Source organism: Mobula birostris, chromosome 24 (genome assembly GCF_030028105.1).
Source record: "Mobula birostris isolate sMobBir1 chromosome 24, sMobBir1.hap1, whole genome shotgun sequence".
In the NCBI taxonomy this organism is placed as follows: domain Eukaryota; kingdom Metazoa; phylum Chordata; class Chondrichthyes; order Myliobatiformes; family Myliobatidae; genus Mobula; species Mobula birostris.
In genome coordinates this window covers 7,875,367-7,898,953 of record NC_092393.1, presented here as the reverse complement: position 1 = coordinate 7,898,953, position 23,587 = coordinate 7,875,367, and the positions used below count along the sequence as shown (strand labels likewise).

At 46.1% G+C, this 23,587-nt stretch overlaps 1 protein-coding gene across 1 annotated transcript in view; it reads right to left on the bottom strand.

The window, feature by feature from the left end:
* The window catches only part of pkd1b (polycystic kidney disease 1b), a 185,371-nt gene that overhangs the window by 105,901 nt on the left and 55,883 nt on the right, over positions 1 to 23,587 (bottom strand). Inside the window, 4 exon segments of the mRNA XM_072242758.1 lie at positions 2,745 to 2,904; positions 13,378 to 13,597; positions 22,004 to 22,286; positions 22,843 to 22,980. Of these exon segments, the coding sequence (XP_072098859.1) occupies positions 2,745 to 2,904; positions 13,378 to 13,597; positions 22,004 to 22,286; positions 22,843 to 22,980 (801 nt within the window).

The window sequence follows — 23,587 nt, the reverse complement described above, 5'->3', positions numbered from 1 at the left end:
TAATAGCAAAAGGATAGTGAGGGATAAAATTGGTCCCTTACAGAATCAGAGTGGACAGCTATGTGCAGAGTCAAAAGAGATAGGGGAGATTTTGAACAATTTCTTTTCTTTGGTATTCACTAAGGAGAAGGATATTGAATTCTGTAAGGTAAGGGAAACAAAAAGAGTAGTTATGGAAAGTATGATGATTAAAGAAGAGGAAGTAGTGGCGCTTTTAAGGAATATAAAAGTGGATAAGTCTCTGGGTCCTGACAGGATATTCCCTAGGACCTTGAGGGAAGTTAGTGTGGAAATAGCAGAGGCTCTGACAGAAATATTTCAAATGTCATTAGAAACGGGGATGGTGCCAGAGGATTGGTGTATTGCTCATGTTGTTCCATTGTTTAAAAAGGATTCTAAGAGTAAACCTAGCAATTATCGGCCTGTGAGTTTGATGTCAGTGGTGGGTAAATTGATGGAAAGTATTCTTTGAGATGGCATATATAATTATCTGGATAGACAGGGCCTGATTAGAAACAGTTAACATGGATTTGTGCGTGGAAGGTCATGTCTGACAAATCTTATTGAATTTTTTGATGAGGTTACTAGGAAAGTTGACAAGGGTAAAGCGGTGGATGTTGTCTATATGGACTTCAGTAAGGCCTTTGACAAGGTTCCACAAGGAAGGTTAGTTAGGAAGGTTCAATCGTTAGGTATTAATATCGAATTAGTGAAATTGATTCAGCAGTGGCTAGATGGGAGACGCCAGAGAGTAGTGGTAGATAACCGTTTGTCAGGTTGGAGGACGGTGTCTAGTGGTGTGCCTCAGGGATCTGTACTGGGTCCAATGTTGTTTGTTATGTACATTAATGATCTGGATGATGGGGTGGTAAATTGGATTAGTAAGTATGCAGATGTTACTAAGATAGGTGGAGTTGTGGATAATTAAGTAGGTTTTCAAAGCTTGCAGAGAGATTTAGACCACTTAGCTGAGTGGGCTGAAAGATGGCAGATGGGAGTTTAATGCTGATAAATGTGAGGTGCTACATTTTGGTAGGACTAATCAAAATAGGACATACATGGTAAATGGTAGTGCATTGAAGAATGTAGTGAAACAGAGGGATCTAGGAATAATGGTGCATAGTTCCCTGAAGGTGGATTCTCATGTTGATAGGGTGGTGAAGAAAGCTTTTGGTATGTTGGCCTTTATCAATCAGAGCATTGAGTATAGGAGTTGGGATGGAGTGTTGAAATTGTACAAGGCATTGGTAAGGCCAAATTTGGAGTATTGTGCACAGTTCTGGTCACCGAATAATAGGAAAGATGTCAATAAAATTGAGAGAGTACAGAGGAGATTTACTAGAATGTTGCCTGGGTTTTATCTCCTGAGTTACAGAGAAAGGTTGAACAAGTTGGGTCTTTATTTTTTGGAGTATAGAAGGTTGAGGGGGGACTTGATAGAGGTATTTAAAATTATGAAGGGGATAGATAGAGTTGACGTGGATAGGCTTTTTCCATTGAGAATGGGGGAGATTCAAACAAGAGGACATGAGTTGATAGTTAAAGGGCAAAAGTTTAGTGGTAACATGAGGGAGAACTTCTTTACTCAGAGAGTGGTAGCTGTGTGGAACGAGCTTCCAGCAAAAGTGGTTGAGGCAGGTTCGATGTTGTCGTTTAAAGTTAAATTGGACAGCTATATGGACAGGAAAGGAATGGAGGGCTATGGGCTGAGTGCAGGTCAGTAGGACTAGGTGAGAGTAAGAGTTCGGTATGGACTAGAAGGGCCGAGATGGCCTGTTTCCGTGCTGTAATTGTTATATGGTTATAAGAACCATACCTGTCCTTATCTATATCTGTCCTAAAGGTTAAGGAGTTGTGGTCATGATTCCCTAACTTTCCCTCACTGTTCACCCACTGAAAGGTCAGTCACCTTGCCAGGCTCATTACCCAACACCAAGTTCAGTACAGCACCTTCTCTCGTTAGATCGTCCGTACATTGATTTAAGAAACCTTAAATACTGCCCTATCTAAAGTCCTTACATTAAGAAGGTCCCAGTTTATATTAGGGAAGTTTAAATCCCCCATGACGACAACCCTATTATGTTGACATATTTCCTTAATCTGATTATATATCTGTTCCTCAATATCCAGGGGCCTGTAGTACAATTCCATCAGTGTGACTGCACCCTTCCTATTCCTGAGTTCCACCCAAATGGACTCAGAGTCTGACCCCTCCATTACGTCTCCTCTGAGTGCAGCTGTGATACTGTCCCTGAGTAGCAGTGCAATTTCCTTCCCCCTCCCAACTTTTTACCTCCTCCTCTATCTTCTCTAAGACTTTCAAAGCCTGATACATTCATCACCCATTCCTACCCATCTCTCAACCAAGTTTCAGTAATGGCCACAACGCGGTAGTTCCACGTACTGATCCATGCTCTGAATTCATCACCCTTACCCATATTACTCAGCATTCACTCTACCTCTGTACTGTACCATATAACACATACACTGCTACTGTATTTCACCATACATGGGTGCTACCCCTCTGGTCTGTCCTCTATTACTTGCTTCTGTTCTCTCGATCCTACTCTACTCTACTCTACACTCACCGTGCCATACTCTGCCTTTGTCATTGCTTTATGTGGAATTATATTTTTGTGCTAAAGGCTTAGGCTGTATTTTAAAGAGACAATAACACGACGAAGAACCGGATTACTTGAGGACCAATTCAATGCAAGATAGTGCAAGCTGCTGAGTACTCTCACCTGGTTTAGAGCACTAATGAGAGCGACGGAGAATGGGATCACTTTATCAGGATTCCCCTGCTGTACCAGGCCCCATAATCCTGACTGGCTCTTATGTTTCAACCAGTCAGTGACAGAGTGTGAGTCTAATGGGAGATCCGGGATTACAACCATCAAGGTCCTGTGAGGAAGGCAAGGACAGAATGAGACTGTCAGATAAATCAGATATTAAAATGCCACTGACATTAGACTGGTTAATTGGGCAGTGGGACTTTGCCTCTGATTTTTGTGGGTCAAACCTCAGCTACCGGTCTGGCAAATACATCGTTGTTCCTTAAAGAGGGAATCATTACTCCCTCCTCAATCAATCCCAATGTGACTTCAGAGCCTGCAGTCTGTACAATTTGTTTCTAGCAGAGATGAACAGGCTGAGACCTAGTCTCAGGCTGATCAGCCACAAATTCCAGTCCTAATTGCCATTCAGTACAGGTGGGAGTAGTTGCCATCTGCGTTCCAGTGCAACCCTGTTTCTGATGCCATTTTGCCTGACTAGAGGGAGCCTACTCCTTGTTCAACAGAAAGCAGGCAAGGACACAGTACACTTGGGACAGAGTTGGTCAGGTAGGTGAGGTGTGGGAAGAAACCCACGACATACGCAGCTACCGCACAAAGGGTGTTTATCTACTGAGACCTCTGCATCATTCAGCAAGTGCCAATATCAGTAAACTGCCCATAAAAAAGTAATAGTGACCCTTTATGATCAGCCAGCCCAACAATCCGATGCTCCATTTTGCCCTGCCTATTATGAAACTTCCATGGGAAAGTATAACCCACCTCCACCACAAAACCAATCAAAACTGCCCGATCTGCATGTCCCTGTAACTCTAGGGTCACAGTATAGACTGCCTGTCCCCGTAATTCTACAATCACTCCCCCTGTAATCCCATGGTCACTGTGTAGTGCACCTGTCCTCATAATCCCATGGTCACTGTGTAGTCTGCCTTTCCTTATAATCCCATGGTCACTGTGTAGTCTGCCTATCTCCAAAATGTCATCGTCACTGTGTAATATGCCTGCACCTATAATCTAATGATCACGGTTCAGAGGGATCTCACTATCACTGTGCAGTCTGCCTGTCCTCATAATGCCAAGGTCACTGTGTAGTCCACATGTCTTGGTAATCCCATGGTTACTGTGTAGTCTGCCTGTCCCTGTAATCCCATTGTCACTGTACAGTCTGCCTGTCCTTGTAATCCCATTGTCACTGTGTAGTCTGCCTGTCCTTGTAATTCCACTGTCGCTATGGAGTCTGTCTGTCCCTGTAATTCCATAATAACTGTATTTTGCCTGTATCTGTATTCCCACAGCAACTCTATTGTCTGCCTGGTCCCGTGATCCCACATTCACTGAGTAGAATGCCTCTCCCTGTAATCCAGTGGTCACAGTGTAGTGTACCTCACCCTGCAATCTCCCTGTCATCATAATCCCATGGTCACCGTGTAGTCTGCCTGTCACTCCAATCCCACAATCACTACGTAGTCCACCTGTTCTCGAAATCCTATGGTCACTGTGTACTTTGCCTATCCCTGTAAACCCACGGTCACTGTGTAGACTGTCTGTCCCTGTAATTCAATGGTCACTGTGTAATCTGTCTGTCCCTGTAATCCTAACATCCCTGTGGAGTCTGCCTATCCATGTAATCCCACTGACACTGTAGTCTGCCTGTCCATGTAATCCCACTGACACTGTAGTCTGCCTGTCCATGTAATCCCACGGTCACTGTGTAGTCCACGTATCCTCGTGATCCCATGGTGATTGTGTAGTCTGCCTCTCCCTGTTATCACACACAGTCCCTCTGTAGTCTACCTGTCCCTGTAATCCCAAAGTCACTGTGTAGTCTGCCTTCCACCATAATCCCATGTACATTGTGTAGTCTGTCTACCCCTGTAATCCTGCCATCAGTATGTAGTCTGCCAGTCCCTGTAATCCCACAGTCACTGTTTAATCTGACTGTCCCTGAAATCCCTTGGTCACTCTGTAGTCTGTCTGTTCTTGTAATCCCATGGTCACTATGCAGTCTGCCTGTCCCTGTAATCCCATGGTCACTGTGTAGTACACCTGTCTTCATAATCCCATGGTCACTGTGTAGTCTGCCTCTCTCTGCAGTCCCATGGTCACAGTGTAGTCTGCCTGTCCCTGTAATCCTATGGTCACTGTCAGGTCTGCCTGTCCTTGTAATCCAATAGACACTGTGTAGTCTGCCCGTCCCTGCAACCTCACAGTCACTATGTAGTCTGCCTGTCCTTGTAATTGCATGATCACTGTTTAATCAGCCTGTCCCTGTAATCCCTCGATCACCCTGTCCTTGTAATCCTACTGTCTCTACGTAGTCTGCTTGTTCCTTTAATCTCATGGTCACTGTTTAGCCTGCCTGTCCCTATAATCACATGCTCATTGTGTAGTCACCTGTCCCTGTAATTCCATGGTCACTGTGTATTTTGCCTTTCGCTGTAACGCCACGGTCACTGTGTAGTCTGCCTGTTCCTGTAATCTCACATTCACCATGTAGAATGCCTTTCTCTGTAATCTCATGATCACAGTGTAGTCTGCCTCTCCCTGTAATACCACCATCACAAAGTAGTCCACCTGTCCTCGTAATCCAGTGGTTACTGTATAGTTTGCCTATCCCTGTAATCCCACAGTCACTGTGTAGACTGCCTGTTCCTGTAATCCAACGGTCACTCTGTATTCTGCCTGTCCCGATAATCCAACGGTCAACTGTGTAGCTTGTTGTCCCTGCAATCTAAATGTCACTGTAGAGTCTGTCTGTCCCTGTAAACCCACAGTCACTGTGTAATCTGTCTGTCGTTGTTATCCCCCAGTCACAGTACAGTCTGCCTCCCCTTGTAATCCCACGGTCACTGTGTAGTCTGTCCGTCCTTGTAATCGCACAGTCACTGTGTAGTCTGTTTCTCCCAGTAATCCCAGTCTCTGCGTAGGCTGCCTGTCCCTGTAATCCTATAGTCACCATGTAGTCTGTCTGTCCCTGTAATCCCTCATTCACTGTTTAGTCTGCCTGTCCTTGTAATCCAATGGTCACTCAGTAGTCCGTCTGTTCTTGTAATCCCACTGTCACTATGCAGTCTGCTTGTTCCTTTAATCCCACAGTATCAGTATAGTACACCTGTCCTCGTAATCCCATGGTCACTGTGTAGGTTTTCTCTCCATGCAATCTCATGGTCACTGTCAGGTCTGCCTGTCCCTATCATTCCACGGTCACTCCATAGTCTGCCTGTCCTTATAATCCCATGGTCACTGTGTAGTCAGCCTGTCCCTGTATTCCCAATGGTCACTGTGTAGTCTGCCTGTTCCTGTAACCCCTCAGTCACTCTGTGGACTGTCTGTCCTTGTAATGTGATGATCAATATACAGTTTGCTTATTACTTTAATCTCACGGTCACTATGTAGTCTGCCTGTCCTTGTAAACCCACAGTCACTGTGTAGTCTGCCTATCCCCAAAATCTCATGGTCATTGTGTAGTCTGTCTGTTCCCGTAGTCCCACAATCACCATGTAGAATGTCTCTCCTTGTAAACCCACAGTCACTGTGTAGTCTGCCTGACCCCAAAATCCCATGGTTATTGTGTAGTCTGCCTGACCCCAAAATCCCATGGCTATCCTGTAGTCTGCCTGACCCCAAAATCCCGTGGTGATTGCGTAGTCTGCCTGTCCCTGTAATCCCGTGGTTATTCTGTAGTCTGCCTGTCCCTGTAATCCCGTGGTGACTGTGTAGTCTGCCTGTCCCTGTAATCCCGTGGTGACTGTGTAGTCTGCCTGTCCCTGTAATTCCATGGTTATTCTGTAGTCTGCCTGTCCCGGTAATCCCTTGGGCACTGCCCAGTCTGCTTGACTGTGTAATCCTGTGGTCACTGCCCAGTCTGCCTATCCCCATAAACCCATGGTTACTAGTTAGTCAGCCTGTGTCTGTATTCCTACAGTCACTGTTCAGTCTGCTTTTCCCTGCAATCCCAAAATCACTGTACAGTCTGCCTTTCACTATAATCGGAGCAAGAAGGCTGTGAGTGAACGGCTGATTTTCGGAGCCAAGGCAGTTTTTACCACTCAGGGTAAAAGAGAGGCAAGACTGCTCATGCGCGTGATGTCAGCCAGTAGAGCACGAAAGGTTTAAAAAGTCCACCTTATCCAGCTGGCAGCAGAGTAATAGGGCTTTGGCTCAACAGGCTTAGTCGGTAACGGGACGAGGTGAGGTAGGCTTACATGTGTTATTTGTGGAAAGGAGGAAGAGTGTGTGTGAGGCCAGTGTTCTGTGCTCGATGTCAGATGTGGGAGGTCCTGGAGTCCCCCAGGCTCCTGGACAGCCATATCTGCACCAGGTGTGTCGAGCTGCAGCTCCTAAGGGACCAAGTTCGGGAACCGGAGATGCAGCTCAATGACCTTCGCCTGGTCAGGGAGAGCGAGGAGGTGACAGAAAAGAGTTATAGACAGGTGTTCACGCCGCGGCCACGGCAGACAGACAAGTGGGTCACGGTTAGGAGGAGGAAGAGGAAGAGTCAGGTAATAGACAGTACCCCTCTAACAGTACCCCTTGACAATAAGTACTCCTGTTTGAGTACTGTTGGGGGGGGGGGGGGGACAGCCTACCTGGGGGAAGTGACAGTGGCCGTGCCTCTGGCACAGAGTCTGGCCCTATGGCTCCGAAGGGTAGGGAAAGTAAGAGGAAGGCAGTAGTGATAGGGGACTCTATAGTTAGGGGGTCAGGCAGGTGAATCTGTGGACTCAGGAAAGAAACTCAGATGGTAGTTTGCCTCCCAGATGCCAGGGTCCGGGATGTTTCAGATCGCGTCCTGCAGTGGGAGGGAGAACAGCCAGAGGTCGTGGTACATATTGGTACAAATGACATAGGTAGGAAAGCGGAAGAGGTCCTGGAAAAAAAGCGTACAAGGAGTTAGGAAGGAGGTTGAGAAGCAGGACCATAAAGGGAGTAATCTCGGGATTACTGCCTGTGCCACACGACAGTGAGAATAGGAATAGAATGAGGTGCAGGATAAATGCGTGGCTGAGGGATTGAAGCAGGGAGCAGGGATTCAGATTTCTGCATCATTCAGACCTCTTTTGGGCAGGAGTGACCTGTGCAAAAAGGCCAGTTGCACTTGAATCCCAGGGGGACCAATATCCTGGCAGGGAGGTTTACTAAGGCTACTGGGGAGAGTTTAAACTAGAATTGTTGGGGGGTGGGAACCGAACTGAAGAGACTGGGGAAGAGGAGGTTGGCTCACAAATAGAGAAAGCTTGTAGACAGTGCGAGAGGGAGGATAGGCAGGTGATAGAGAAGGGACGCGCTCAGACCGACAGTTTGAGATGTGTCTATTTTAATGCAAGGAGTGTTGTGAACTAAGTGGATGAGCTTAGAGCGTGGATCAGTACTTGGAGCTATGATGTGGTGGCCATTACAGAGACTTGGATGGCTCAGGGACAGGAATGGTTACTTCAAGTGCCAGGTTTTAGATGTTTCAGAAAGGACAGGGAGGGAGGCAAAAGAGGTGGGGCGTGGCACTGTTGATCAGAGATAGCGTAACGGTTGCAGAAAAGGTGAACACCATGGAGGGATTGTCTACGGAACCTCTGTGGGTGGAGGTTAGGAACAGGAAGGAGTCAATAACTTTACTGGGTGTTTTTTACAGGCCACCCAATAGTAACAGGGATATCGAGGAGCAGATAGGGAAACAGATCCTGGAAAGGTGTAATAATAACCGAGTTGTTGTGATGGGAGACTTTAATTTCCCAAATATTGAAAGGCATCTCCCTAGAGCAAGGGGTTTAGATGTGGTGGAGTTTGTTAGGTGTGTTCAGGAAGGTTTCTTGACATAATATGTAGATAAGCCTACAAGAGGAGAGGCTGTACTTGATTTGGTATTGGGAAATGAACCTGGTCAGGTGGTAGATCTTTCAGTGGGGCAGCATTTTGGAGATAGTGATCATAATTCTATCTCCTTTACAATAGCATTGGAGAGAGATAGGAACAGACAAGTTAGAAAAGCGTTTAATTGGAGTAAGGGGAATTATGAGGCTATCAGGCAGGAAATAGGAAGCTTAAATTGGAAACAGATGTTCTCAAGGAAAAGTACAGAAGAAATGTGGCAAATTTTCAGGGGATATTTCTGTGGAATTCTGCATAGGTACGTTCCAATGAGACAGGGAAATTATGGTAGGTTACAGGAACCGTGGTGTACAAAGGCTGTAATAAATCTGGTCAAGAAGAGAAGAAAAGCTTACAAAAGGTTCAGACAGCTAGGTAATGTTGGAGATCTAGAAGATTACAAGGCAAACAGGAAGGATCTTAAGAAGGAAATTAGGACAGACAGAAGGGGCCATTAGAAGGCCTTGGCAGGCAGGATTAAGGAAAACCCCAAGGCATTCTACAAGTGTATGAAGAGCAAGTGGATAAGACGTGAAAGAATAGAACCTATCAAGTGTGGCAGTGGGAAAGTGTGTATGGAACTGGAGGAAGTAGCTGACGTACTCAATGAATACTTTACTTCAGTATTCACTATGGAAAAGGATCTTGGTGATTGTATTGATGACTTGCAGTGGACTGAAAAGCTTGAGCATGTAGAAATTAAGAAAGAGGATATGCTGGAGCTATTGAAGCATCAAGTTAGATAAGTCGCTGGGACTGGACGAGATGTACCCCAGGCTACTGTGGGAGGTGAGGGAGGAGATTGCTGAGCCTCTGGCGATGATCGTTGCATCATCAATGGGGACGGGAGAGGTTCCGGAGGATTGGAGGGTTGCGGATGTTGTTCCGTTATTCAAGAAAGGGAGCAGAAGTAGCCCAGGAAATCATAGACCAGTGAGTCTTACCTCAGTGGTTGGTAAGTTGATGGAGAAGATCCTGAGAGGCAGGATTTATGAACATTTGGAGAGACATAATTAGGAATAGTCAGCATGGCTTTGTCAAGGGCAGGCCGTGCCTTACGAGCCTGATTGAAATTTTTGAGGATGTGACAAAACACAGTAGATGTAGCGTATATGGATTTCAGCAAGGCATTTGATAAGGTACCCCATGCAAGGTTTATTGAGAAAGTAAGGAGGCATGGGATCCAAGGGGACATTGCTTTGTGGATCCAGAACTGGCTTGCCCACAGAAGGCAAAGAGTGGATGTAGATGGGTCATATTCTGCATGGAGTTCGGTCACCAGTGGTGTGCCTCAGGGATCTGTTCTGGGACCCTTGCTCTTCGTGATTTTTATAAATGACCTGGATGAGGAAGTGGAGGGATGGGTTAGTAAGTTTGCCAAATGACACAAAGGTTGGAGGTGTTGTGGATAGTATGGAGGGCTGTCAGAAGTTACAGCGGGACATTGATAGGATGCAAAACTGGGCTGAGAAGTGGCAGATGGAGTTCAACCCAGATAAGTGTGAAGTGGTTCATTTTGGTAGGTCATATATGATGGCAGAATATAGTATTAATGGTAAGACTCTCGGTAGTGTAGAGGATCAGAGGGATCTTGGGATCCAAGTCCATAGGACACTCAAAGCTGCTGTGCGGGTTGACTCTATGGTTAAGAAAGCATGCAGTGCATTGGCCTTCATCAATCGTGGGATTGAGTTTATCAGCGAAAGGTAATGTTGCAGCTATATAGGACACTGGTCAGACCTCACTTGGAGTACTATGCTGAGTTCTGGTCACCTCACTACAGGAAGGATGTGGAAACCATAGAAAGGGTGCAGAGGAGATTTACAAGGATGTTGCCTGGATTGGAAAGCATGCCTTATGAGAATAAATTGAGTGAACTCTGTCTCTTCTCCTTGGAGCAACAGAGGATGAGAGGTGACCTGATAGAGGTGTATAAGATGATGAGAGGCATTGATCGTGTGGATAGTCAGAGGCTTTTTCCCAGGGCTGAAATGGCTAACACGAGAGGGCACAGTTTTAAGGTGCTTGGAAGTAGCTACAGAGGGGATGTCAGGGGTAAATTTTTAATGCAAAGTGTGGTGAGTGCGTGGAATGGGCTGCCGGCAACAGTGGTGGAGGCAGATACAATAGGGTCTTTTAAGAGACTCCTGGATAGGTGCATGGAGCTTAGAAAAATAGAGGGCTATGGGTAACCCTGGGTAATTTCTAAGGTAGGGACATATTCTGCAGAGCTTTGTGGGCCGAAGGGCCTGTATTGTGCTGTAGGTTTTCTATGTTCCTACATCATTTTTTAAGCCTGCCTCTGTAATCCCACAGTCATTATGTAGTCTGTTTGTCCCTTTAATTGCACGGTCACAGTGCAGTCTGTCTCATAATCCCATGGCCACTGTCTAGACTGTCTGTCCCTGTAACCCCATGGTCATTGTGTAGACTGCCTTTCACCATAATTCCATGGTCACTCTGTCATCTGTCTGTCCCTGTAATCTCACATTCACTGTTTAGTGTGTCTGTCCCTGTACTCCCATGCTCACTATCTAGTGTGCCTGTCCCTGTAATCCTACAGTCAATCTCTCGTCTGCACGTCCTTGCAATCACACTGTCACTGTGTTGTCTGCCTGTCCCTGTAATCCCAATGTTCACTGTGTGGTCTGTGGCTGTAATACCACGATCACTGAGTCTGCCTGTCCTTAAAATCCAACAGTCACTGTGTAGTCTGCCTGTCCCTGTAACCCCTCGGTCACTTTGTAGACTGTCTGTCCTTGTAATCTCATGGTCAATCTACAGTCTGCTTGTTACTTTAATTCCACGGTCACTGTGTAGTCTGCCTGTCTCCGTAATCAGATGGTCAGGTGTAATTTACCTGTCCCTGAAATTCCATGATTACTGTGTAGTCTGTCTGTCCCTGTAATTCCACAACCACCCTGTAGAATGCCTATCCCTGTAATCCCACATTCCTGTATAGGCTGCCTGCCCCTAAAATCCCATGGTCACTGTGTAGTCTGCCTGTCCATGTAATCCCACAGTCACTGTGTAGTCTGTCAGTCACTGCAATCCCATGATCACTGTGCAGAATGCCTTTCCCTGTAATATCTGTCAATGTAGTCTGCCTGTCCCTGTAATCCCACGGTTACTGTGTAGTCTGCTTTTCCTTGTAATCCCATGGTCACTGTGTAGTCTCACTGTAATCTCACTGTCACTGTGCTGTCTACCTGTCCTGGTAATCCTGTGGTCACTGCGTCTCAGTAATCCCATGGTTACTGTGTAGTCCACCTATCCTCATGATCCTGTAGTTACTCTGTAGAATGTCTTTCCCTGTAATCCCACACTGAGCAGTCTGCCTGTCCCCGTAATCCCATAGTCACTCTGTAGTCTGCCTGTCCCTGTAATCCCATGGTCACTGTGTAGTCTGCTGGAGCCCATAATTGCATAGTCACTGCCAAGTCTGCCTGTCCCTGAAATCCCACGGTCACAGTGTAGTCTGCCTGTTCTTGTAATCCCACGGTTATTGTGTAGTCTGCCTACCCCCTAATCCCAGCCACTGTGTAGTCTGTCCATCTCCATAATACTACAATAACCATGTAGAATGTCTCGCCTTGTAATCCCACTTTTACCGTGTGTTCTGTCTGTCCTCAAAATCTCAAGGTTATTGTCTGCCTGCCCCTGTAGTCTTGTGGTCACTGTCTATTCTGCCTATCCCTGTAATCCAATGGTCACAGTGTAGTCTGCCTGTGCTTGTAACCAATGGTCACTCTGTAGTCTGCCGGTCCCTGTAACCCCATGGTCACTGAGTAGTTTCCCTGTCCTTAATTCCACGCTCACTGTTTAATCTGCATGTCCCTGTAACCACATGGTCACCCTGTCATCTGTCTGCCCTCGTAATCCCACAGTCACTATGTAGTCTACTTTTCCCTGCAATCCCATGGTCACTGTGTGGTTGGCCTGTCTTCATAATCCCGTGGTCACTGTGTAGTCTGCCTGTCTTCATAATGGCATGGTCACTGTGTAATATGCCTGTTCCTATAATCCCAGTCACCATGCAGAATGCCTGTCCTTGTAAACTCACAATCACTGTGTAGTCTGCCTGGTCCTGTAATCCCACAGGCACTGTGTAGTCTGTCTTTCCTTGTAATCCCATTGTCACTGTGTAGTTTGCCTGTCCCTGAAATCCCATGGTCACTGTGTAGTCTGTCTGTCTCTCTAATCCCACAGTCACTGTGCAGCCTGCCTGTCCCCGAAATCCCATTGTCACTGCTTGATCACCTGCCCCAATAATATCCACATACATTGAGCCGTGTGGTAAAAACAGAGCCGTGTGTGTAAAGTGAGGCCTCTAACAACAAGTTTAAAGAATTAGAAAACATGAAAATTAGCCTTTTCATGTTTTCTAGTTCTTTAAACTTGTTGTTAGAGGCCTGAATGCAGATTATTTCATAAAGTATTTAAATTCATAAGCAAAGCCCAGAGTAAAGAATTTCGATGATAAACAAGAGCAAATCTACAAACGCTGGAAATCCAAGCAAGACATACAAAATGTTGGAGGAACTCAGCAGGCCAGGTAGCATCTATGGAAAAAAGTACAATCGATATTTCAGGCCAAACCCCTTCAATTATAAACTTCAATGACAAAGTAAGATTTGGCATTATATTTGCAAGGGCAATGCTGTTTTACTTTTACTGATCTGTTATCAGTGCGGTTGGCTGCCTCGTCCTCACTTACTTGTTGATGGCAGTGTTACGAGCACCCAGTACGTCTTCCACCTCAATGATCACAGTGACTGCTGTGGCATTGCTCCACGAGCCCACAGGCAACAAGGCACTGAAGGAGGGTCTGATGCCCCAGTACAGCTGGAACCTTTCACAAAAGGAGTCTCTGGAACAGGTGACAGCCACCAGGGAGTAAACCAGTTGATCAACAATTCCATCCTCATCCCACCAGCCTTAGAATGAAGAGGAAAGCAGAATTAGTCTCCACAGGCACATTCAGACATGTTGCTAGCAAAGTTTTTGTTCCTGAGATATGAAATTATGGAGGAAAATGCAAACTAGGCCTTCTAAACTCAATTAGAAATCAGAGCAAAGAAATAAGAAAGAAGATGTGACCAAGATTTCTAGACTATTGACATAGAATGGTGTGCCTTCAGCATAATGAAAAGACTGGAGAGGGTATTCCAGAAGCAAGGAACTTGACAGTTAAAAAACTACAGTTACAATCATGGAACAAAGGAAAGTTGGGCCGTACAATGTGTTCGGGAAATGCAGAGAATGTAAAGGGTACATCTCAAAGTTAGGGAAAGGGAGCACAGTAACACTGATGTGAGGAAACGTGTGGGGTTCATATTCAAACTGCATGAGGTACCAGAAATATAAAAGCTGACAAAGAAACACTGAGAATTGCTAAAATGTTTGATTATTCCCCCAAAACCCACACTAATTTTTATAGTTGCACCATAGAAAGCGTTCTTCTAGGGTACATCACAACTTGGTATGGAAGTTGTCCTGTCCAAGACCGAAAGAAGCTGCAGAAGATCATGAACACTGCGCAGCACATCACACAAACCAATCTTCCGTCCTTGGACTCACTTTACACCGCACACTGTCGGAGCAGTGCTGCCAGGATAATCAAGGACACGACCCACCCAGCCAACACACATTTCGTCCCTCTTCCCTCCGGGAGAAGGCTCAGGAGCTTGAAGAGTCATATGGCCAGATTTGGGAACAGCTTCTTTCCAACTGTGATAAGACTGCTAAACAGATCCTGACCCGGATCTGGGCTGTACCCTCCAAATATCCAGACCTGCCTCTCAGGTTTTTTGCACGACCTTACTTTCCATTTTTCTATTAATGATTTATAATTTTAATTTTCAATATGTACTAATTTTTACTATTTTCAATATTTTAATATTTAGTATTTGTAATCCAGGGAGCAGGAAGCCCAGAATCAAATATCGCTGTGATGATTGTACGTTCTAGTATTAATTGTTTGGCGACAATAAAGTATAAAGTATTCCTCCCTCTAAGTGCACTTCATACATCATACTGTGGCAAGCATTTGGCCCATAATGACAGAAAAAGAAGCCCTGTAACTCAACAACGGTTTTTTTTATTTCAAAATATACTTTATTCAAAAATAAAATTATATACAATAAAGCATTTAATAACTTCCCATCCTTTACATACGTTTCCATTATAGTCAGTACATACCCATACTTATGGCCACCCACGTGGCACTCCAGTTGTTCACCTTACCACATCGTTGTTGAGGGGTCTACTCCCCGGCACCCGACCCCTCCCACTCCCACGGGTGGAGAAACCTTTACCGTGGTCCTTCCTCACCGGGCCCTTGCGGTGGCTGCACCAGGTTTCAGTGCGTCCCTCAGCACGTACTCCTGCAGCCCAGAATGTGCCAGTCGGCAGCATTCTCCCACGGACATCTCCATGTGCTGGTAGATCATCAAGTTTCAGGCCGACCAAAGAGCGTCTTTCACCGAGTTGATGATCTGCCAGCAGCACCGGATGTTGGTCTCCGTGTGCGTCCCCGGGAACAGCCCGTAGATCAGAGAGTCCTCTGTTACACAGCTGCTGGGGATGAAATGTGACACTAGCCCGTCCATCCTCCTCCACACCCTCTTTGCGAAATGACAGTGTGCAAAGAGGTGGGTCACAGACTCCTCCTCACTGCAGTCCTCCCATGGGCAGCGGGGTGTGGAGACAACATCCCGGGTGTACAGGAGGAGTTTTTAATCAACACACATCAAAGTTGCTGGTGAACGCAGCAGGCCAGGCAGCATCTCTAGGAAGAGGTACAGTCGACGTTTCGGGCCGAGACCACAAAACAGTCCGGGCACCATGACCCAGAGAGAGAACCCAACCAGTGTCACACTGACGGGGGAGGTGACCATCACACACCCCGGTTACAGTTTGGGTGACCAACAAATACACGAGCGAATAACTGCATAACCCAAGCTAAGATATAACAATAAACAAACTGGAACTTCCCACCATAATCCACAAAAGCATTTTAACACAAGAAACAATAAACAGTACCGGTCATTAGAAATGCAGGGGCCGGCTGTCAGCCACACCCCTACCCAGAACGTCACAATACTTATGTTGTCATAAAGGACGAGCACTGGGAGCGGACCCAAATACAAAAAACACAGACATTGAAGTACTAGGAACAGGACTAGGTGTGTCAAGCAAGTAAGCAAGGGAAGTGGGGAAGAAACGACGGTGGGCAAGACACAGGCCCTAGACGAGGCTAGGATACAGGGCCTGGGCTAGGACTAGACTAGGAAGGCGGGACCTGGACGAGGAACTAGTAACTTGGAACCTGGACAAGGACTCCGAGCCAGAGACTGGACAGGGACCCAGAACCTGGGTCTTGACTCCGGCTTGGACCCCAGATCTAGGCGAGGACAAAACGTGGCTACAGGACGAGGAGTGGCAACAGGACTGGACATGAGACTCCTGGTCAGGACGAGGAAACCCCAGCACCGGGCTGGGCGAGGCACATGGGCAGGATGAGAACACGAAGCCTTGACTTGATCGAGGGCGAACAGGAACGCAGAGCCTTGGTCGAGGGAGAACAGGAGCGCAGAGCCGGGACCCCTCCTTGGGAACAGGACTTGGGGCCGGGGCTCTACACAGAGTCAGGACCCCTCTTAGGGAACAGGACGTAGGGCCGGAACTCATACACAGAACACTGAGAGACAGATCTCCACTCAAGGTAGCAGCAAACGGCCGGACCTACCAAGCGAAGGCGAGGACACAAAAAGACAGTTCCAAACAACAAAAGACAGTTCCTTCTCGAGACACAGCAAGGCCCCAGTCCTGCCCTGGCGGTTGAACCTGACGGCGTCACAGGCGAAGGTAGCAGGTGAGGCTTCAGAAAGAAGGGGAAGGGGAGGGAACAGTCCAGCAACTGAAGCTGAACCCAGGAGCTGTTTATGTAGCCAGCCCAAAATGAGAATCATGTGCCACAATTAAGGCACACAATAAGACAAGGGAAAACTGGAAAACCTGGAATAAGGATCGATGGACCAGATCGTGAACCGGGATGCGGACTTCACGGACTGGATCATGACATTTGTTACATATAAATAAATATTGCATTGCTTGTCCTTTTCTGCAAGGGAGTGAATAGTATATTCACATTATTTATGTTTAACATCCTGACAATATTTCCATGTTTCTATCTTCTGAAAAGAATTTGTCTAATTGATACTATTTCCTGACTTGATGTGGATGTCAATTGTTGACACAGTTTAATAGGGTTTCTCCCTCCACAGTCTCCAGCAGATTCACTTCTGACTAAGTCATTAGCATACAACTCTCCTGCATTCTCTTGAATATCTCTTGAAGGGATTGTTTTTGTGCACACTTCTCTCCTATTTTAAGGAAAATATTTTTTACCTGAAAGCTGTTAGATGGTGTTAACATGCAAGCTCTACAATATAGCCTCCCTTTTAATTTGAATAATAATTTCATTTCTGCTTCAACTGCTCTTTTTTTTACTCTCCCCTCAAGATTTGACTTAACTAAGCTCAGCTGTGTTATGAATCTTCTGTGCATTGAGTTCACCTCGAGTATATGCAATTGTGGAATGTGGTATCCTGAAGTTCAGCAAAAATCTCATTGATCAATGTATCCTCATTAAAGTTGAGCACCATTGTAATATTTGTTCCTTCAGTGTTTCTTCGTCAATTCCCATTGACCCCTCAGCTACACCACTTGAATAATCTGGCGTTTATTAATGTATGTGTTTAATTATATTTTGTTTCATAATGTCATGGTCCGGTCTATAAAGTCCACATTCCGGTTAACGGTCTGGTCTATCGATCCGTATTCCGGGTCTTCCTGTTTTCCCCGGTTCCAATGGGCTCTGTAATTGAGGCACCTGATCCTCGTCTCAGGCTGGCACACATATACCTCTGCAAACCAGGGATTGGTGGCTGGACTGTTTTCTTTCTCTCCCACCCCCTCTCTCCTCCCTTCTGAATCCCTGGCAGTTACTTCAGCAGTTTATCTCAACAGTTACTTTGGTACTAATCTTCGTCTATAATCTTCGTCTATTACCTTCGCCTGCAACCTTGCCTGCAACCTCGCCTGTATTGCTGTCAAGTTCAACTGCCGGAGCGAGACCTGAGCCTTGCCACGCCAAGATAAGGAACTATCTATCGCTGAGTTTGGAACTGTCTCGTTGTGTCCCCGTGTTTAGTGTCCGTGTCAAGGAAGAGCCCTGGCACTATGTCCTGTTCCCAAGGAGGGGTCCTAACTCTGTGTAGAGCTCCGGCCCTACGTCCTGTTTCCAAGGAGGAGTCCCGGGTCTGTGTTCCTGCGCTCAAGTCCAAGGCTCTGTGTTCCTGTGCTCCAAGACCTAGTCCAGGCACCGTGTTCCAGCCCTGTCCAAGTCTGAGCTTCGTGTCCTCATCTAGTTCTGGTTCCTCGCCCAGCTCGATGCTGGAGATTCCTCCTCCTGTGCTGGAGTACCTCATTCTGTCCTTGCCAAGATCCCTGTCCCGAGTCCTAGCCTAGACCTGTGCTCCGGTTCTGAGTCAAGACCCAGGTTCCAGGTCCTTGTCCAGGCTCCGGTTCCAGAGTTCCGAGTTCCGAGTCTAGGCTCCTTGTTCTTAGTTCCTCGTCCAGGTCCAGTAGTGCTAGCCCAGGCTCCTACTTCCAAGTCTCTTGTCCAGGTCCCACGTTCCTAGTCCAAGTCCTAGCCCAGGCCCCGAATCCTAGTCTCGTCCAGGGCCTGTGTCCGTGTCCAGCTGCGCTTCTTCCCGCTATGCTTTGCTCTCTCCCGGATTTCCCTCTGATCGATCCTTGCTTCCCGACTTCCCTAGCATCCTTACTGTCATAGTCTGGTTCAGTGTCTGTGTCTTGTATTTGGGTCTGCTTCCAGTGCCCCCCCCCCACCCCTTATGACACACAGGGCACTCAGACAGAAATGAATGAAAGGATGTACAGCTGTTAGAATGGAACACTTTAAAACCATTGTGATTTTGGACATAGGATCAGATATGAAATTCGATGTGTTTCGTAACTTTAACTTAATTTGCTTGTTAATTAAATCACAGACTTGTCATTCTGTGTGCAGTCTAAATGTCAGATTTGCAGTACCCAACAGATCTTTCAAAGAGATGATATACACATTGAATTTATAACTCACATTCTAGAGTTGGAGATCTCCACTCTATCTGAATGGATTAATGGGATTCTTTAAAGTTCACTAAACAACATTTGATGATATGGTTTTTGCTAACACGCAACATGTTTCTGAACCCATTTCACTGATCTATCAGCACTTCCTTATCCCAGTGCACAAAACACACCCAAAATAGTTCCACCAGCTCCACTGCATCTGTGTAGCCTCACTCGTCTCTGGGAGAAATGTATCAATCCACAACCAAATAATCTACCCTGGAGCCTTCCAAGTAATGGTCAACCCTTCTCTCCAGTAGTGTTTTGGCTGGATGTTCTTTGCTGTATCCATAATCAGGGTTGTGCACAGAATGTCACCAAAGCAATTAACATTCCCAGTAAGTCATCTTTTCTCAACTACCAGTGTGTATTTTCTGTTATGCCGGGCTTGTTCTTTATTTTTTCAACCCTTGTTGCCAATTTATAACATGTACAAATTTTTAGAAATTTTTAGTCCACACAATGATAAGAGACAGGGCCAAGTGCTACATATTCCATTCATTCCAAATATATTACACATGTCCTTAACTTAGATGAACCACATAAAGTACAGGATAGCATTCTGATACACTGGTAACAACCCAGGTTCATTCCTGACCACAGTCGCTGTCTGTGTGTAGTCTCTACAGGGAGCATTCTGATACACTGATAACTACCCAGGTTCATTCCTGACGACAGTCGCTGTCTGTGTGTAGTCTCTACAGGGAGCATTGTGATACACTGGTAATTACCCAGGTGCATTCCTGACGACAGTCGCTGTCTGTATGTAGTCTATACAGGGAGCATTGTGATACACTGGTAACTACCCAGGTGCATTCCTGACCACAGTCACTGTCTGTGTGTAGTCTAGACAGGATAGCACTGTGATACACTGGTAACTACCCAGGTTCATTCCTGACGACAGTCGCTGTCTGTGTGTAGTCTCTACAGGGAGCATTCTGATACACTGGTAATTACCCAGGTTCATTCCTGACGACAGTCGCTGTCTGTATGTAGTCTATACAGGGAGCATTGTGAAGCACTGGTAACTACCCAGGTGCATTCCTGACCACAGTCACTGTCTGTGTGTAGTCTAGACAGGATAGCACTGTGATACACTGGTAACTACTCAGGTGCATTCCTGACCAAAGTCGCTGTCTGTGTGTAGTCTCTACAGGGAGCATTGTGATACACTGGTAGCTACCCAGATGTATTCTGACGACAGTCGCTATCTGTGTGTGGTCTAGACAGAGAGCATTGTGAGACACTGGTAACTACCCAGGTGCATTCCTGACGACAGTCGCTGTCTGTGTGTAGTCTCTACAGGGAGCATTGTGATACACTGGTAACTACCCAGGTGCATTCCTGACCACAGTCGCTGTCTGTGTGTAGTCTATACAGGGAGCATTGTGAGACACTGGTAATTACACAGTAACCATGGGCTGGTTTCTACACAGCTTCAGAGAGGCAACTTCATTGCTGACTGTGTGCAGTCTGTACATTCTCTCCATGGCTATGGAAGTTTCACTAGAAGCTCCACCCATGCCCCAAAGATGCTCTGGCAGGTTAATCAGCCAAATGAAAATATACTTTGGCAAAAAGAACCAAAAGGGAGTTACTGGGCACATGTGGAGAGAATAAATAAGCTACCATGAATTAGAAAGAAGGTAATGTTACTGACGGGAACTCGCATTGACTCAACGGCCAGATTCTGTGTTAATCTGATAATACAATAAGACTGGGCCAAACTTTGCCAAGTCTTTGTCACTTGGAACTTCCTTCTCAAGGTTGGTGAATTCAAGATGAAGATGTAACCAATTAAATATTTAAAAAATCAATGCACTGAAGTTCCATAACAAAAATCTTTCTCAGCTAAAGCAGGTTAACATAATAAATTTCTGTGCAAAGAGCACCTTTTAAATGGATGCTGTAACAAGGTATTGCTCAAGTATAGAACATAGAACATAGAACAGTACAGCACAGTACAGGCCCCTTGGCCCACAATGTTGTGCCGACCCTCAAACCCTGCCTCCCATATAAGCCCCCACCTTAAATTCCTCCATATACCTGTCTAATAGTCTCTTAAACTTCACTAGTGTATCTGTCTCCACCACTGACTCAGGCAGTGCATTCCACGCACCAACCACTCTCTGAGTAAAAAACCTTCCTCTAATATCCCCCTTGAACTTCCCGCCCCTTACCTTAAAGCCATGTCCTCTTGTATTGAGCAGTGGTGCCCTGGGGAAGAGGCACTGACTATCCACTCTATCTATTCCTCTTAATATCTTGTATACCTCTATCATGTCTCCTCTCATCCTCCTTCTCTCCAGAGAGTAAAGCCCTAGCTCCCTTAATCTCTGATCATAATCCATACTCTCTAAACCAGGTAGCATTCTGGTAAATCTCCTCTGTACCCTTTCCAATGCTTCCACATCCTTCCTATAGTGAGGCGACCAGAACTGGACACAGTACTCCAAGTGTGGCCTAACCAGAGTTTTACAGAGCTGCATCATTACATCACGACTCTTAAAACTCTATCCCTCGATTTATGAAAGCTAACACCCCCATAAGCTTTCTTAACTACCCTATCCACCTGTGAGGCAACTTTCAGGGATCTGTGGACATGTACCCCCAGATCCCTCTGCTCCTCCACACTACCAAGCATCCTGCCATTTACTTTGTACTCTGCCTTGGAGTTTGTCCTTCCAAAGTGTACCACCTCACACTTCTCCGGGTTGAACTCCATCTGCCACTTCTCAGCCCACTTCTGCATCCTATCAATATCTCTCTGCAGCCCTCATGAGCTTGGTGGTAAAGGAGTAAACGCTGGTGGTAAGGGGAGGGGGGTCAGGAATGACTGAGCTTTTTAATCTCTGAGACCTGCTTTCAAATCCGTCTCAAAGCTAATGGACTCAAAACCCCATTTACCAGCTGCAATTATCTTTAGAGTTCCTGAAGGTTGCCAATGACTATCCGGTTCAAAGCTTGTCTGATTGACAGAGGTAATGGCTAATATCACAAGATGCCTGTGCTTGCAATGCAGAAATAATAACTAAAAACTTGCCTTAAACAAAATCATCGCGGCGGGGGGGTTGTTGGGGGATGTAGGTGGAAGGGAGGAGGTCAGAGCTGGTAGTAACAACCAGAAATAAATCACTAGTTACCTGAGCAATTAAAACTAAAAGGGGTGTCCAACAGATAGAGAGCTTGCTCTGGATGGATAGTACAGTGTCCCCCACTGGGAGGGTAGTTCGGGCGCAGAATGATGCTGGAAAAGCCTGAAGTTTCCTCTTCAAGGTCAGTTATGTTCAAGGTGAAAGTGTAGTTGACTCCATCTTGAAGGACCCCCTGTCGAATGACCAGATTAGCATTCCAGTCTCCTGTGGAGGTGGTTTGGTTGTCTAAGATCAAAGGGTAGCCATCAGAATTTTGAACCGTCCACTTGTACTACAGGGAAAATGAAATATGAATAACACTAGTGAATGGGCTGCCCACAGAGAAAGATGCAGAACAGCTAGCCCTTAGAATAATTAAATTCTAATCCATATGTGTTATCAATTATGGAGAATGAAATCAATGATGTGCAACTCTATAGAGCATTTCACAATCTCAACACATCCCAACAGTGCCTCACAGTCAATAAAATACTTTTAAAGTTAAGTTGTAATTTGGGAAATACAGCAGCTAACTAGGGTCCAGTAGACCCCATAGCAGAGTAAATAATGACTACATTTAGTTTTAAAGTTGTCTCAGGAGTAGACATTGGCTGGGGAGATTGGAGAGAGATCAGCAGCTCACCTTCATTATAATAGCCTGAGTTTCTTTCACACCTATCGGAGATCAGACGCTGAACATCTTGTCATCCCTGATGCACCACAATGGAATATCACCCTGGATTACCACATTTCTTTTAAAAGGCACAATGGACACATCTTCAAAGTGACAAAGACCTGTGGTGACAACCCCAAACAAGAAACCAAGACAGGGAGGTGGGAATGTTTACCAATAACTGGCTGCTGCAGTTGGCACACCTTCCAGCCAACGAGACGTGCATACTCCTGCTCACTCCATAGCTCCAGCGGACACGGCAGGAGATACACTCCAAAAGCACGCTCGGGATCTTTCCAGCTTGGACCAAAACCTGCATGTTAGAATGTCACAGTCAGCACAGACACATAGCGACTGACACACAGAGAGTCAGATACAGTACTACACAGATACAGCACCAGAAACAGACTCTGCAATCTTCCACACTGGGTGAGGCCAGACCAGCACTGACACATGACTGATCAACACCTGTGACAGACACCGCAGTGACCAACACCAAGCACGGACTTACAGACGTTGTTACATATGTTCAGTAATAGGCAGAGATTGAAGATTAAGCAACACAACACAAAATGCCGGAGGACCTCAGCGGGCCAGGCTACATGTATGGAAAAGAGTAGAGTCAACATTGCAGGAGAAAACCTTTCAACGGGACTGGAGAAAAAGAGATGATAAGACAGTTAGAAGGTGGGGGGAGGGGACGGAGAAGTACAAGGTGCTTGGTCAAATGGGGGGGTGATGAAAAGAGCTGGAAAGTTGATTGGTGAAAGAGATACAGGGCTAGAGAAGGAGAGGACAGAAGGCCATTGAAGAAAGAAAAGGGGGAGGAGCACCAGAGGGAGGTGATGGATAGGCAAGGAGATGAGGGGAAAATGGGATGGAGAATGGTGAAGGGGGAAGGGGGTTCATTACCGGAAGTT